This window comes from Pyricularia pennisetigena, chromosome 1, assembly GCF_004337985.1.
Source record: "Pyricularia pennisetigena strain Br36 chromosome 1, whole genome shotgun sequence".
Classification (NCBI taxonomy): domain Eukaryota; kingdom Fungi; phylum Ascomycota; class Sordariomycetes; order Magnaporthales; family Pyriculariaceae; genus Pyricularia; species Pyricularia pennisetigena.
Genome location: NC_043740.1, coordinates 915,297 through 929,691, shown reverse-complemented (window position 1 = coordinate 929,691; position 14,395 = coordinate 915,297). Strand labels below are relative to the sequence as shown.

At 54.2% G+C, this 14,395-nt stretch overlaps 4 protein-coding genes across 4 annotated transcripts; 2 read left to right on the top strand and 2 right to left on the bottom strand.

The window, feature by feature from the left end:
• Positions 1-3,995: 3,995 nt before the first annotated feature.
• Positions 3,996-7,496, top strand: PpBr36_06897 (uncharacterized protein; the record flags this gene model as incomplete). Its single annotated transcript, XM_029894039.1, has 2 exons — positions 3,996-6,220; positions 6,284-7,496. The coding sequence occupies 2 exons, from the start codon at positions 3,996-3,998 to the stop codon at positions 7,494-7,496; spliced, it is 3,438 nt and encodes a 1,145-aa protein (XP_029748395.1).
• Positions 7,497-8,178: 682 nt separating this feature from the next.
• PpBr36_06896 (uncharacterized protein) lies at positions 8,179-8,643 on the bottom strand (the record flags this gene model as incomplete). The annotated part of the gene is made up of 1 exon (XM_029894038.1): positions 8,179-8,643. The coding sequence occupies one exon, from the start codon at positions 8,641-8,643 to the stop codon at positions 8,179-8,181; it is 465 nt and encodes a 154-aa protein (XP_029748396.1).
• A 441-nt stretch (positions 8,644-9,084) lies between these two features.
• Positions 9,085-12,184, top strand: PpBr36_06895 (uncharacterized protein; the record flags this gene model as incomplete). Its single annotated transcript, XM_029894037.1, has 2 exons — positions 9,085-9,121; positions 9,459-12,184. 2 exons carry the CDS (start codon positions 9,085-9,087, stop codon positions 12,182-12,184), a joined length of 2,763 nt encoding a protein of 920 aa, XP_029748397.1.
• A 190-nt stretch (positions 12,185-12,374) lies between these two features.
• Positions 12,375-14,067, bottom strand: PpBr36_06894 (uncharacterized protein; the record flags this gene model as incomplete). Its single annotated transcript, XM_029894036.1, has 3 exons — positions 12,375-13,135; positions 13,232-13,284; positions 13,370-14,067. The coding sequence occupies 3 exons, from the start codon at positions 14,065-14,067 to the stop codon at positions 12,375-12,377; spliced, it is 1,512 nt and encodes a 503-aa protein (XP_029748860.1).
• Between the last annotated feature and the right edge of the window lie 328 nt (positions 14,068-14,395).

Sequence of the window (14,395 nt, the reverse complement as noted above, 5' to 3'; positions counted from 1 at the left end):
AAAAAAAAAAAAAAAAAAAAAAAAAAAAAAAAAAAAAAAAAAACTGGGTTTTTTCGGGATTTAGAGAGACTTTACTGGAATCTTGATTGCAATAGTGTTTGTTTGGCACTGGATTTTCTCCCCTGTCTGCAAGTAATAACTCGGGTAAACAAACAGCCGTGCCGCCGAGGTTCGGGTCATTAGCCGAGACTTGTAATGTCTATTTTGCAGCCGTTCTCCAATCTGCAAGTTATCCCACCAACCGTGTCCCAAGTCCTTGTAGACCTAGGCCAGGTAGGTTTTAAATCCTTAGACGATCTGGACAGGAATGAGGGCTTTTCTGATTTTCCGATCTTTAAATTTGTGTCACTTTTCCCTATCTGGGTATTGGCTTGCCAATGGCTACAATGAGGCCATCAAGAGAGGCCAGGGCTTGATGGCTCATCGCTGTCTCTTCAAATCTCGGCAGTGGATGCAGTTCACCATATTAGGCATATTTGGTACCACGAACGATAATAAATACAAGGTTCGGTGAATGTCCATCCCCATCTACCAACTTGCGGGGTATTTCCCTTGGCGTGCTTGGTCTCTACCCAGCCACTTGGATGAGATTGACTTTCAGATCTGCCTTTTTATTCTGTCTCTTAATAATGCAAAATCAGATTGATCAATCCATGTATAAATCTACTGACAGCACGTGCTATGCCTCCTAGCCAGTTCGTTCTGATCGCTTGAGCCTGACTTTGTCACCTTTGTTTGTGTTTTTCCAGAACCTGATCGTCTGATCATTTTCCCATGGCAATAATGGACGGATAGCAAATATCAATTGCCTCCATTTGGTCAAGTATTCTCAACCGAATAGATAAACGGCTAGACTGTTTACGAGAAGTCAAGCTGTCTGATGGAACTTGGATCGTTTTTACAGAAGAGACTGACAGAAAAAAAAAAAAAAAAAAAAAAAAAAAAAAACCAAGATTTGCCATCATTACTGACCAAGAGATAACGACAAAAAAGGTTCCTACAGATGGAATATGCCAAGCAACATCGATCGGCACATAGATGAAAAGAAGGTTCACTACGGCGACGTTGCTGATGCCGCTAGACTGTCCCATCTGTTTGACTGGCGCCCAAGTCTGGCCTGATTTTCGTGTCTTTACACATGGGAGAATAGCCACAAAAGCATGAGACTAGCCTTGAAAACGACCGCACGGCAGCCATTCTGTGGATGAGGTCGGCTTGCCAGCACATCCCCATGGAAATTAGAGCTGCCTTTTACGGGAGTTCTACGCTCAAAGAGCTGGGAATCTATGCAGCGGTCAATCAGAAGCCAGAACGGCACTTGTTCACAATTGCACTTTGAGATTTGAAAGAGCGTCACCCCTCACCATCACTTACGTGAGGCCCTGGCAGCACTAGATAGCAAAGCAGACGGTTCCATAAGCGGCAGTTGAAAGCATACGAAATTCGTAGCAACAGCTTTGTTATGCCTCTACTTGCCAGTCACCCTTCGTCCCAACACCGAGCTGATCTCGAACCGCAAACTACACCCGACCGTACCCAAAGGCCTGGGATCTATGAAAAGTCGCGAACATTAGCCATGTGTCACAAACGGCGATAAATCTTGGGGGCTCGACTACCAGATTTGACACCGCTTCTGGTACCCGTTCAAGGGTCGAACGACTCGCACACCGCGATAATCAGGACCGCAAATGGACACGCGGCTCATGTAGAATCATGTCGACATCTGGGGCAGGGCCTTGAATCAACACAGCGAGCTCCTGCAGCAGCGGACTGGCGCGGCGAGGTGCATACTGGACCCGGAGGCGGGTGGACTACTACGGCATTGGTGTCCATCATTATGACATATAAGGCCAGACGGTCGAATCCGCGCAAGTGTTGGAAGTGTAACAGGAGCATGGACTTGCTGGAAATGAAGCATGGTGCACCATTGCTGTTATTAGGATGTCAAAATGAGGGTAAAGATCCCAAACAAGACAAAGCTGTCGCCTGGCTCCTGATGGCATCGAATTAAGCAAAGGCTCTGCCAAGATTCAGCCAATTTAACGAGGCAGAAAATCGGTTCAACTTGTACGATCCACCAACCAAATAATCGAGTGAATGTCACAGAGAATCATCACCATGAGCAGAGCAAGGGACCTTGACTCTTAGCTGCGGCACTAAGACAAACAAGCACGTTGTGATTGATCCTTGCACTGCAAGTCAAGCGACACTACCACGCATTCCCCACTGACATTAATGATTGGTGTGCGCGATCGGCGACTGACGGGCAAACCGGTTAGGTTCCGCGGCCGCGGCAATTTTATTTGCATCATTTGGCGATTGATTGATTGATTGATTGATTTTTTTTTTTTTTTCCCCTCCCCTCATTTGCGGCCGATCAGTCCCTTGGTTAAAAATACATCCCCTAGTGTCGTGTTGCGGCGCCCTAATACTGCAAACGGCCAACGGACGGGGTTAGGCGTTGGAGGCATGCATCTTTTGCTTGCGCTGATTCAGTCCGATACGTCGTTGCAGAGAGCAGCACAGAAAGTCGCTCGAGACGCGCCTTGTGTTTTTTCGTTACGACATTTATTGAACGGAAATCAGATCGGATGACCCAAAGGCGGTGAGACGAGTCGAATGTCACACACAAGCCCTTGCAGCGTTTTTATTTTATTTTTTTGTTTTATTTATTTACTTAATTCATTTATTTATCTGTTCTTTTCTGCCAGCAGGCGGGGCCAAGAGAAGACCCAAAGTCCTGATTCGGCTTAGCGTGCCGAGCACACTTGTGCCGCTTCCCCGCACAGACAAAAGGCTGGTCTGGTCGCAAAATGCACCTGGCGCAGGACTGGCATGAAGGGTGGTGGGTGGCAAGCCATACCACAGAAAAAAAAACGGTCCAAAGGCGATCTGAACTTTCTCTGTAACGAGACAAGCAGTTCTTCGCGCTGACGACCGTGTCTGAGGATCCTGATTCGTCGACCAGCAACGCGCTCGCAATAGATCTTGCGCGAATAGTGCTAAATTTAAATCCTTTTTTTTCTTTTCAGTTTTTGTTTTGTTTTAGCGTTAGGTCCCTTGGGTATATATCTACCTAGGTACTTTGTAGAACTAGTCATGTTTACTTTGAGTATGTTTTGGTTTTTATTTTATTAATTTTATATTTTATTTACGGATTTCTTCCTTCTGCTGCATTGGTCGAGCTTTTGTTTGCTTTTGTAAAGACGGAGACATTTGAATGCTGGTCCCAGAATGCCACATATTTCGTCAGTTCACTTTGTTTCAGGGAGCTGGCCCGGGGTATCTTGTCCCAATCCTTCCTCTTTATTTTAGAGAAGTCATCCGAAAAGAAACAAAAGAATTTGGTTAGAATTAAGAATCAACTGATCTTTGGCTGTTTGTCTATCCACAGACGATCTGGCTTGATGGATAAAAACAGAACCTCATCCACATCCGACCCTACCAGTCGTGACCTGCTAGGCTCGTTCTCAAAAGGGCCCTGCGAAACGTCACTGTTTGCGACAGCTGCGCAACAAAAGAGGCATGACAGATTGGTGACGTCCAGGGGTAGGACCGCGGTGCGGAGTAAACGTGGACTAGGGTGTCGGATTAACCGTGGTCGACCTGCCTCTCCCGACCCGATGTGGATCACGAGCTTGCGCTAGATTGCAACCTTGCATGGCGTCCCCTGCCCGCCCGAGCGTGCCAGGCTTTTTGCGCTCGTCCCTTTCCCCAGGGGAAACCGAAAATTTGAGAGCTCCCTCGAACTGCCAGCTTCCAATCTTGCTCCACCACCTACCTACCTACCTACCTACCTTGATTTGTTTTTTTTTTCCCACAACCTTATCCAGCAGCCAGCAACATTTACTCGTCGACGTGTCGTGAATTAATCTTTGCCAAACCTAGGCTTTAGCCTCGCTGCAGGCCGGCGACTCGGACGCGAGCGCCGTTTTAAAAACCCACCGCATTCGTTTTGTTCGGGCACCCAACCTCCGGCAGCTTTGTCGCCCGCCATGGAGCCAAGGCAGCCACCGCCTAATCATCCTTTCTCACAGCGCAACGCGTCGCCGCTCTTCAGCCGCTCTCCCTTCCCGGCCAGCACGTCGGCTCCTCCCCAGGGCGGCTTTGCTCCCACGTCGCATCCTCCCTCCGGTCCTCCTCCGCCGCCCAACGGGTCTGCTTACCAAGACCATCAGAGCCATCATCAACGGCGTCCGTCTGACCCACACTTCTTTCCCCAGTCGCGCCCGGCTTACGCCAACGAGCCTGCACCACATCCGCCACCACAAGGCCACGCGAGACACCCGAGCGCTTCGGGCGTCCAACGATCGATGCCGCCTCCAAACTCACCTCCGCAACACAATAATGGCCCAAATACCCATCAGATGGGCTACAGTCTGCCCCCTCCGAGACCGCCTCCGGTGTCGGCAAACACCCAAACCGCCTTCGCCAACGGTCGCGAGCTGCCGGCCATCAACACCATGACGAGATCTGGAAGTACAAACAGCAGCATGTCGATATCTTCCATGCTTGGTGGTCTTGCTCCCGGAAGGGATCCGAGTGCACCAACTCAATACCAGCCTCAACAACCGCCTCCCACAAGCGGGTCCATGTCAGCAGGTCCCAACTACGCCAGTCCAGTTCACGCCTCTCCGCGGATGCACCCTGGCGAATATCAGCAGTACCGCCGACCTCAGACCCCGGATCATCAACGACCATACGACGTGAGGGCTGATTCGCGAGATCCCCGGAATAGTGCCGTGGCCTCCCCGCAAGGCATGTACCCTACACCCGAGGTTCAACGGTATGGCACTCCGCAAGAATACCGTCGAGGACCACCGCCAATGAACGAGCCGGGCAGGGAACCAGGAAGAATGCATCAGGGTCCGCCACGACCTAGTAGTCAGCCAAAACTGTACAACAACATTCCTCCTGGCCGCCAAATGGAGCCTGGTCGACCCGGCCCTCCGCCGCACGATCCCATGTACTCACGACGCGAAGAGCCTCCGCCCTCGGGCGAGTATAACCCAGAACGCCCCATCAGGGTGTCGAACTACGAAGATGCCAGGTATATGGCCGAGCGGGAGCGGATGGAGCGAGAACAGCACGAGAGGGAGATGCAGTTCCGCGACCGTCACGAGAGGGATCGTCAAGAGATGGAGTTTCGCGACCGCGAGCAGCGTAGAGGGATGGAGAGACGAAACTACGAGAGGCAAGAGATGGAGCGTCGGGAACTAGAGCGGCGAGAACGCAATGGCGAGCTTGGAAGGCCACCTCCCGGGCATCCAGACTATGGACATGGCGGACCAAGGGGTCCCCCAGGGCCTCCGGGGCCTTCCTACGGTCGTCAGCCCGACCCGCGTGATGAGGGGTGGCAGAGGCATCAGTACGAACAGTCTAGGCCGTACGATCCCGCAGGTCATCCACCTCCCCGTCACCCTGATTATCCTCCGTCGACGGGACCGCCATATGGACCCCACGCAGGGCCATACCAAGGACAACACCCAATGGATCATCCTCCACCAACGTCGCATCCTTCTCAAACCCCCGCTGTGATGGCTCCAGGCGAGCGAGGTCCGTCACATCCGCACGCACAACCTTTCGATTCACCCGAGCGCCAGCGACACGCTGCACCGCATCACCATCACCAACAGGGTCCGCCACCCCACCGCAATCCAGCCGACGAGCAACCGCCACGTCCCTCGGTTGCCTATTCGGCCGGGCCGGGCGGGCTCATGTATGACTCGCCCCGAAACAGACCTCCAGCCTCCGAGGGATTGACACCTGCGGCGCAGCGGGATCAGCCAAGGAGCCTTCTCACCGTCCAGGAGATAAATAGAAAGGGGCGCTTGTCACCACTGCCCCAGGCGGTGCAAGGGGCCCAGTCACAGATGCAGGGTCCCGCGGGGGAGCCTGGAATCAAGAGCGAGTTTGGCAGGATGTTCTCCGGGATCGGCAGTGGAGTGGGTTCGCTTTCGAGCCCAGTGGCTGGTGGTGCGCAGTTGCCTTTTAACGCCTCGGGTCTGGCTCGGAAAGACGATTCGGATGGAACACCCGTTGAAGACAGGACGGAGGGCAACGGCAACAAGATGGTTAGGGAAGGGTCTAAAAACAAGCGCCGATCGAAGGTCAAGGACGAGGATATCATGCGGGCAGTAGAGGATGGAAGGCAAACCCCTGTAGGAGCCCGCGGTAAGCGACCAAAGACAAACGCCCATGGTCACCATCACCATCATCAGTAAGTCTAAATCGCTCCCTACAGATTGTTTCTGTTGTGGACCAGAGATTAACGTTGTGACAGCCATCATCATCACCACCACGCCCATGCTGGAGATCAGCACGGGCTCGCCGGCAATACACCATTCAAAACAGTCAAAGGGGTTGGCAACGTTCCGTCACCAACCCCTGGGCACGTACATCACCATCACCATCATGCGCCACCGAGGCCGCCACAAGCAAAGACAACGGGAGGTCAAGCACCGGCTAGTCCTGTTGTCAGTGTCATATCGAAACCTAAGCAGATCATCAGCTCCCAGGCCGTTCTAGAAAGCGTGGCAGATAAGCCGCGGCGACACATTGGCGATGTTCTATACGAGGTAGCGCTGGAGCCTGCACGCCTACACGACCCCATAACGGGCCGGCCGCCCAAGGCGCCATTCAAATCGACGCCGAAACCGCTACCGTGGAGCTTGATCAAGGACAAGGAGAACTGCACGCTGACAATGAAGGTCAGCAAGGCGCATCTGTTGCCCGAGGCACGCGAGGAGATCACAGCACGCCGGGCGTTGTGGGGTACAGATGTCTATACTGACGACTCGGACGTGGTCGCCGCTTGTATCCACGGCGGCTGGTTCCGCGGCGAGTGGTCAGAAGACGTCGACGTTGACATGCTTGGATTGTATCCAGAAGAGCCGCCGGCGTCAGGCAGGGGCAAGAAGCAAGCGCAGCATGTCACGAGCGAGAACCTGCCGACTCCAGACTTTCTTGACGCCCCGCTCAAGACGGGGCCTGTCAACGTCCCACCCAACAAGGACCTCCACGTTACCCTCTTGATTCTCCCCAAACTGCAGATGTATGCATCGACGGTGCGATTCGGCATCAAGAGCAGACAATGGGGTAGCATGCCGTCATATACGGAGAATAGGGAGCCGCAATACGGACGCTGTGCGCCGCACGACGGGCTCAGTTTCAAGATTCTGAGCATCCGCTGGGTCACCAACGGGGCCGGGGCCCAGTCCCGCCTGCGAGGCGCGGCTAGGCGTGAGCGCATGAGCCGTGCACTCCGGGAGGTCGAGCTCAGCACCACGCCAAAGGGCTTTGAGTCGGCGAGCGGAAGCGTGAACGGGAGTCACAAGCGAGCAGGCGCCCACGAGAATGATGACGATTCTCAGTCGAAGAAGCCTCGGGGATCCAACAAGGACAACGTCTCGGACGATACCGACGCTCAGGACTTCCCGATGTCGGATGTGCGAAACGAACCTCTACCGCAGAGGGTCGGGATCGAGGCAGCCTAGCCAGATCTTGGCTTTTTTTTTTTTTTTTTTTTGTGCTGGTCTTCCACCCGGCGTTAACGAAGCCCCCGAACTGGCTCAAGTGTAATTGGGCATTTGTGCTCACGGGTAGGCTCTGACCCTGAGCAGATATATACCCATCCACGCCGAGATCTGGGGATGAAGATTAATCCAAGTTCCCTCTTCCGGGTGTTACTATAGACCATAGAGCACATTGTCGATACTGGTCTTGGTATGAGCGAGCATACAGCGATAATATCGCGATGACTTTATAATTTTTCAGTAGCGGGATTCACCTTTTTTCTTGATTTGCATAGTCTTGTAGTTTATGTCTTGTCATATGATTAGACTGAATTATATACCCTTCTTGGCGATCCAAAACAGTCATCCACTCTGCTTTGATCGTGTAATGCTGGCGCTGTTCGTACAGACTCCCACCCGTAAACGGTGGTCATGGAGAAGACAGCCCCTTCTTCCTCGCCATTAATATCTATATTGCGTAATCCTACACGGCTTGCCCCAGGGCAAATCTCGGGGCCTGGCAGTGAATCGTCGAATGACATTCTATCCTCTCCAACGCATCTTCTCGTGTACCTGGTCGTCTCTTCCTTTTCCAAACCCCTCCTTACTTGGAGATGCACGGAGGCGCCCTCCCCTATTAAGCCCCACCCCCCCTTTCCCCTCTTCAAAAGTCCGTTACGCGCCCGTTGAAGCTGTAATCGCCGGCGGCGCCCCACCTCAGCGGCTCGTTCTTGGGCCCGCCGACCTCGCCGGTCTTGGGGTTGACGTCGCCCTCGAACTCGGGCGGCGCACCCTTGCGTATGCCGCCCGACGTCGCGCCCGCCGCGCCGTTGTTGGTCGCGGCGTCCTGTACCTCAACCGGCCGCGGCGCTTCGGCGGCGGCGGGAGTGGAGGAGAAGTCGGCGACCGAGGCCTCGCGCTGCAGGCGCTCGAATTCGGCCTGCTGCTCCGCGGGCAGGCGGGGTGGCGACGGGCCTGGGTTGAATGTGGACGAGGCGCGGGTGGCTGTTGTTGTTGTTGTTGTTGTTGTTGTTGTGGGCGGGCGGATGGCGGGCCGGGTGGTGGTGGTTAGAGGGCGGGCGAGGAGGTTGCGGGTGAGGAGCGTGAGGGTTCGTGTTGATGGCGGCATTTCGTAGATTTTTTTTTTTTTTTTTGTGTATTCGTTGGAGTTTCGAAGACGGTTGAGGATTGACGTAGAGTTTTTTTTTGATTGCGCAGTTGCTTGTGGTGACTGTTGTTTCCAAACGTTGTGAATGTTGATTGTCTTTAATTCCCAGTTTGTTGGCTCTGCAACGAGAGGCAACGGAGGCAAACTCTCGGCACCAACTAAAAGATGCACTAACGCCACGACGCTGTGGCTTTCGGCACCAAAGTGGAGCTCGATCCATGCTATGCTTGCTCACCTTGCTCACTCAGCTCGGATCATCGATTGTACCCTGGTTAATTGGCTGGTAGGGATGCTCGGACTTACCCTTGCCTGTGGCCCCACCAACAGCCAGCGTTGTAGGTGGGGTGACCGACACCTCCGATGGCGTCGATTTGTTGCTGTCTTTAAGCATCCAAACCGACGATGTGCAACATTGACTTTTCCTCTCAGCATTTGATCTGTTAGTCATGCACTTTCTCAGCAGATTATACATCTGACACGCTCGTTAATTATCAAGGAAATATCTTATTCACTTTTCACATCCCTATCTATCCCGTTCATAATGGCTCATTCCAGGTTTCCCCGCTCAATGACGAGCATCTTCCGCCAATACAGAGACGATGCCGATACCGTTGCAACATGGCTCGTGAAAACAGCTTTGGAACACGACTATAACAAAGCAAAGCTGTTGGCCACCAGAAATCCAAAGGAGTAGAGATTTAAGGAATCTGACCGACCTGTCCTCGCTGTTGGCGATTTTGTCCCCCTGGCCAGTTTTTTATCCCTTCATGTCACAGCACCAGAGATACCCCAGTACTTCATTAATGCTCTTCAACGTCTCATCAGCACGCGGACATTACTGAAGACTTACTTTGCCGAGTCGAATGGCTATCCTGGCGAAAGCCCAGGGCCTCGGAAGAGCACCTTGACAGACGCGCTGCTAGCTGTCCGTAAAATTCTGACTTTGGTCAGGGAATTTCCAGACCTCGATGTGGATGGATTCATCGGGGAATCTCTCAACAACTACAAGATCATCCTGGCCTTTGATCTGGACCCTGAGTCGATGAAACGACCAATGTCGGCCGCTGCTGGGTCAATGGAGCAACCAGAGTACGAGGCTGAGTGGGAGCGCTCGGATGAGGATGCTTTTCTGGTGCACACCATACTCCTGCGCGAGCTCCACGAGATCAGAGCAGAGGTCCGCAGCCTCTGGAAGAAATTCGCTCGAGGCTATCTATCGCTAACCTGCGTCACAATGGCCACAAACGTGGCGATTCAGTTGGCTGAGCTGATGGAATCGGAGATGATGGCTGCATTGCCCACCTTCAGATTCACCAGCTCGCATCATCTCGCCTATGAAAAGGCAAGAATCGCTGCGGAAATGGCACTTCCTTTCAACAAGAACGCGAGTCGAGAACACAAACTAGAGATTCTCTACAGGATCAAAGATTACTGTCTAATGCAGACCGTACACGCCTGGGCGCTCTGGCAGAAGCATTACAGGCACAGCTCTGATACTGTGTCAATATATCTTGGAAAAGAAGGGCGCTTCTCTCCTTCGAACCCCCCAACCGGTCCGATAAATATGATGAAAGAAGACTGTGCCGCCCTCCTTGAGATTTTCGGAGGCATCGCGTTTCTTTTATCAACAGATGACTGGGCCACTGAAGAACTCGACGAGTTGACCTCGACTTTCATCCAGCTTTGGCAATTTAGCGACAAAGTGCACCCATTGTCAGCGAGCTTGGCAGGTTCAATCTACCTCGACATCATCAAGCTGTTACGGGAGCTTGGAATGCTCCAGAAGCCGGCCGATTGCCTAGCCCTCTTCAGACGGACTTTGCTCGAATCGGTCCTGTCAGCCGAGATCTTCGCGTCTTTCCACCTGTCTAGAAAGCGGTTGATGTACAGAATTATGCACGGCATCGAAATCATCAAAGACTACTCCCGGCTTTGGGACAAGAAGAATCCATTCAGAGAAGCACTTGGCAAAAAAGGGATTTCGGGAGATGTTCTGACAGAAAGGCACCCCTTGCTTGTCGGCACGTGGATACATCGCACACGGCTGGGTCTCTGTGATGTCGGTAGCAACTGTGCTGCCGACACGGGAGCACTTGGTTTTGTGGCACGGCTCTACCTCTCGCTTTGTCGAGACGAGCTGCTAGCCCCTGGGACGTGGCTCGACCTTGAAGTGGCAATCGCTCTCCGGTCATCAGGAGCATTCCTGGGTTTGGATCCCGAGCAGACAGACTGGGCCTCATCGCTGGATGTTTCGAACCAGGACTCTGAGATTTCGCGCGTGTTGGTATCTTTGAGGGAGAGACGCGCAATTCGCTCTGCCAAAGTTTCTTCACTGGTTAAGACCTGCAAGTATGTCCATGAAGAGTTTGAGACTGTTTATACTGTGTCGTTTGCGGTCACCAAAGCGAAGAACGCCATTTTTGAACGTGAAGGAGTGAGAGTGACTGGTAAGAATGAGGAAGCCAAGAATGACAAAGACCACCAAGATTTTTTGGAACGAAAATCGAGCCAGCAGAAGGTTGCGACAGAGCGTTCAAGCCAGTCATCAAAAAGCGAGAAAAACAGCGAGAAACGGGGTACTCAATCAGGTCAGGGACAAGAATCTGTTCAAATCGTAACCAAAAACCAAGCTGAACATGGCCCTAAAGCAACAGCGATGGCACAAAGCCACGACCCGAAGAAGCTGACGCAAATCGGTTACCTCAGTCGACTTTTCACTCCAGATAGTGTCTTTGGAACAAGCGGGCCGCATGGTCTGGTTCCTGACGAGCTGGTATGGGCAATCACGAGGAGGGGCAGATATGCCATGAACTTGATTGATGTCGATAACGGAGCAACCGAGACGGGACAGGAAACTGATCGATCTGAGGGTGTGAGCAAAGCAAGCAACTTCAAGGAAGTCGTTGCCATGGACGTTCCCCTGGACCCATGCACCGTATCTTTCCTCTGTACACATCTCGCCTATGGTTTGCATGATGAATTGCCCGAAACGAGCTTCGACTACTTTGCTGTGGACTTGGCCGCCCTCGAGGTCGTCCGCGCAATCGCTAACAGACAAAAAGTTCAGCACCGCACGCGATCTGTTGGCAAGCTGGCAGAGGCCCTTGGCCTTGAGCGGCTGGCTCGCGAAGGGCCGTCTCTAGAGGTCTTGAGCGCCTTTTTAGGCAAAAGAAACGTAGAAAATCGCAAACAAGGCGTCGATGAAGCAGAAGGTGACTCCGGGCCACCAGAACCAAGCACGGATCTGGATTTGCGCAAACTCGCCGCTGAGGAGATTTTAAAATGGGCAAGCAAGGAACCCAGGCCATGCTGCATTGCATCGACGCGATTATGCGAGCTTGGCACAGTCATCTGCATGGAACATTGCTGCTCCAGTGGATGTGCTGCCAAAATGAACAGACCAAAGGCTCCTGTGGTGCAAAAGCAGGGCGAGGAGAGATCACGCACGTCAGAAAAGGAGAAGCACTCGAATGGCAAGGGGAAGGGCAAAGAGAAGGTCTAGGCGAAGTGTTTCTAGGGGTCAGCGCAGCGCTCCGAATGAAGCTTCGGTCGCGTCGAGTGCATCGCATCCAACGACGCTTTGGAGATTCAGCGAATTTGATTACAATTAATAAGCGCTAAGATTACTGTTTATAGACTAGAGTAGAAAACAACCACAGAGCACACATATCCACGTCAAAATCGGCATTTACTCAAAAGTGGTTCTCACCGTACCCGTCACCATCTCCCCTCTGCACGTCGAGCTGGTCGGCGCGCACCAGGGGGAACGAGAACATGGTCTGCAGCTCCTCGGGGGTCGGGAGGGGCGTGTCGACCCAGATGTCCTGGATCTTTTTGGCGGTGGCGAGGAAGCGGCGCTTGACGTCGGCGTAGTCGCCCACCACGAGCTTCCGGTCCCTCTTGACCCACTTGCCGTCGACCATGACGGACTCGACGTCGCCGACGCTGGCGTGCAGGATGACGGCGGCGACGGGGTCCAGCCAGCCCAGCATGGCGGGCGACTCGCCGTCCCAGACGACCAGGTCGGCCTTGGCGCCCTCGCGGATCACGCCCAGGTCCTCGCGGCGCAGGGCCAGGCCGCCGCTGCGCGTGGCGAGCAGGAAGGCCTGGTCGGTGCTCATGGGGTTGTTGAGCGGCAGCCGCCACTGGTCCAGCACGTCCTCGGACGCCTCGTACCGCGCCTGCTGCAGCCAGATGCGCGCCTGCGTCAGGATGTCGGTGCTGAAGGTGAAGTGCGTATCGACGCCCAGCGCCGCCTGGTCCTGAATCAGGTGGCTCACTGGGTGCGTGTGCCCGTAGTGCATCTCGGACTCGGGCGTGATGGACAGGTGCTGGTTCGTCTCGCGCAGCAGCGTCGCGTCGCCCGCCGTCAGGAACGAGCCGTGCGAGAAGACGACGGGCGTGCTGATGTTGAGATAGTCGAGCGCAGCGACGTCCGAGGGGGAGTTGGTGACTGTTATTTTTTTTTTTTTTTGTCTTGTTAGTATTTCCTGGGTCGCGCGCGCAGCGTGCAAAATAATTACAGAAAAAAAAACGGCGCTTTGCTTACTTCCCCAAGGTCCTCCCAGCGAGTGGGTTGTGATTACCGAGATGTTGTATTCCCTATATATATCGAAACTTGGTTAGCGTGGCTCAGGCAAGAAGACACCAACTTACCCCGTGCCGCGGCTTTTGGAAGGGGACTTACTCGGTCAACTTCATGATGGAATCAATCTCGGCGCGGTTGGGGTCGGGTCCCCAGGCATCGTAGGCGATGCCCAGCGTCGTCGGGGTGCCCTCGTAGTAGCCCTCATCGGCGATATCCCTAAAGACCTGGAGGAGCTCCGGGACCTCGGAGGCGGTGGTGTTGTGGAAGGCGAAGGCGTAAAAGACGCGCGAGCCGCTGTCCACGCTGGCCCTGAGCCCGGCCTCGCTGGTGGCCCTGTCCCAGGTGGAGTGGGCGTGGTCGAGCGAGGTGGTGACGCCGGCGTTGGCGGCCTCGTACAGACCGGCCAGCTGCGACGAGTAGACGTCGTCGGCGTCCCAGTGGCCGGCCGACGCGAACTCGCCGTACCGGCCAAAGTACTCGGTCAAGCTCGTGTTGGAGCCCAGCGTCTTGAAGGCCGTCTGCCAGCCGTGGCGGTGCGTGTCGATGAAGCCCGGCGTGATGATCTTGCCGGTCGCGTCGACCACCTCGACCGACGACGAGTTTTGCTGCGCCGCCGGCGGGCTCGTGTAGATGCCGGCGATGCGGTCGTCCGTCACGAGCAGCGAGCCGTTGCGCACCACCCGGAGGCCCTGCGTCTCGTCGTCAAAGGCCACGATGGTGCCGCCGTTGAACTGGGTCGACGCCGCCGAGGCGCTGCCCAGCAGGGCGAGGGTTGCTGCCACGGTGGCTTGCCTCATTGTTACGTAGGTGATGGTTTTGTTGTCCCTTGACGGGATCTATGGCGAGTAAACGAATAAGAGGGGAGGGATCGGTGCCCTGGACTTGGCTTGAGGCGATAAAGAGACGGGAAGCGTGGAAACGTACTCATTCGTCTTGAGGAGCTGAGTTGTTTATATATACTCGCACAGCGTTTAAGGCTGCAGCCACCTTTTGTCCAAGGCAACTGGCTGCCCTGCTGTCGAAGTGGATGCCAGCCCTGGTCCATGATGCTGATCTTGATCTGTAAGGCCGCTGGTAGAATTGGCATTCCTTGGCCAGATTGCGGGTTTTCGTTTTGTCAGCTTT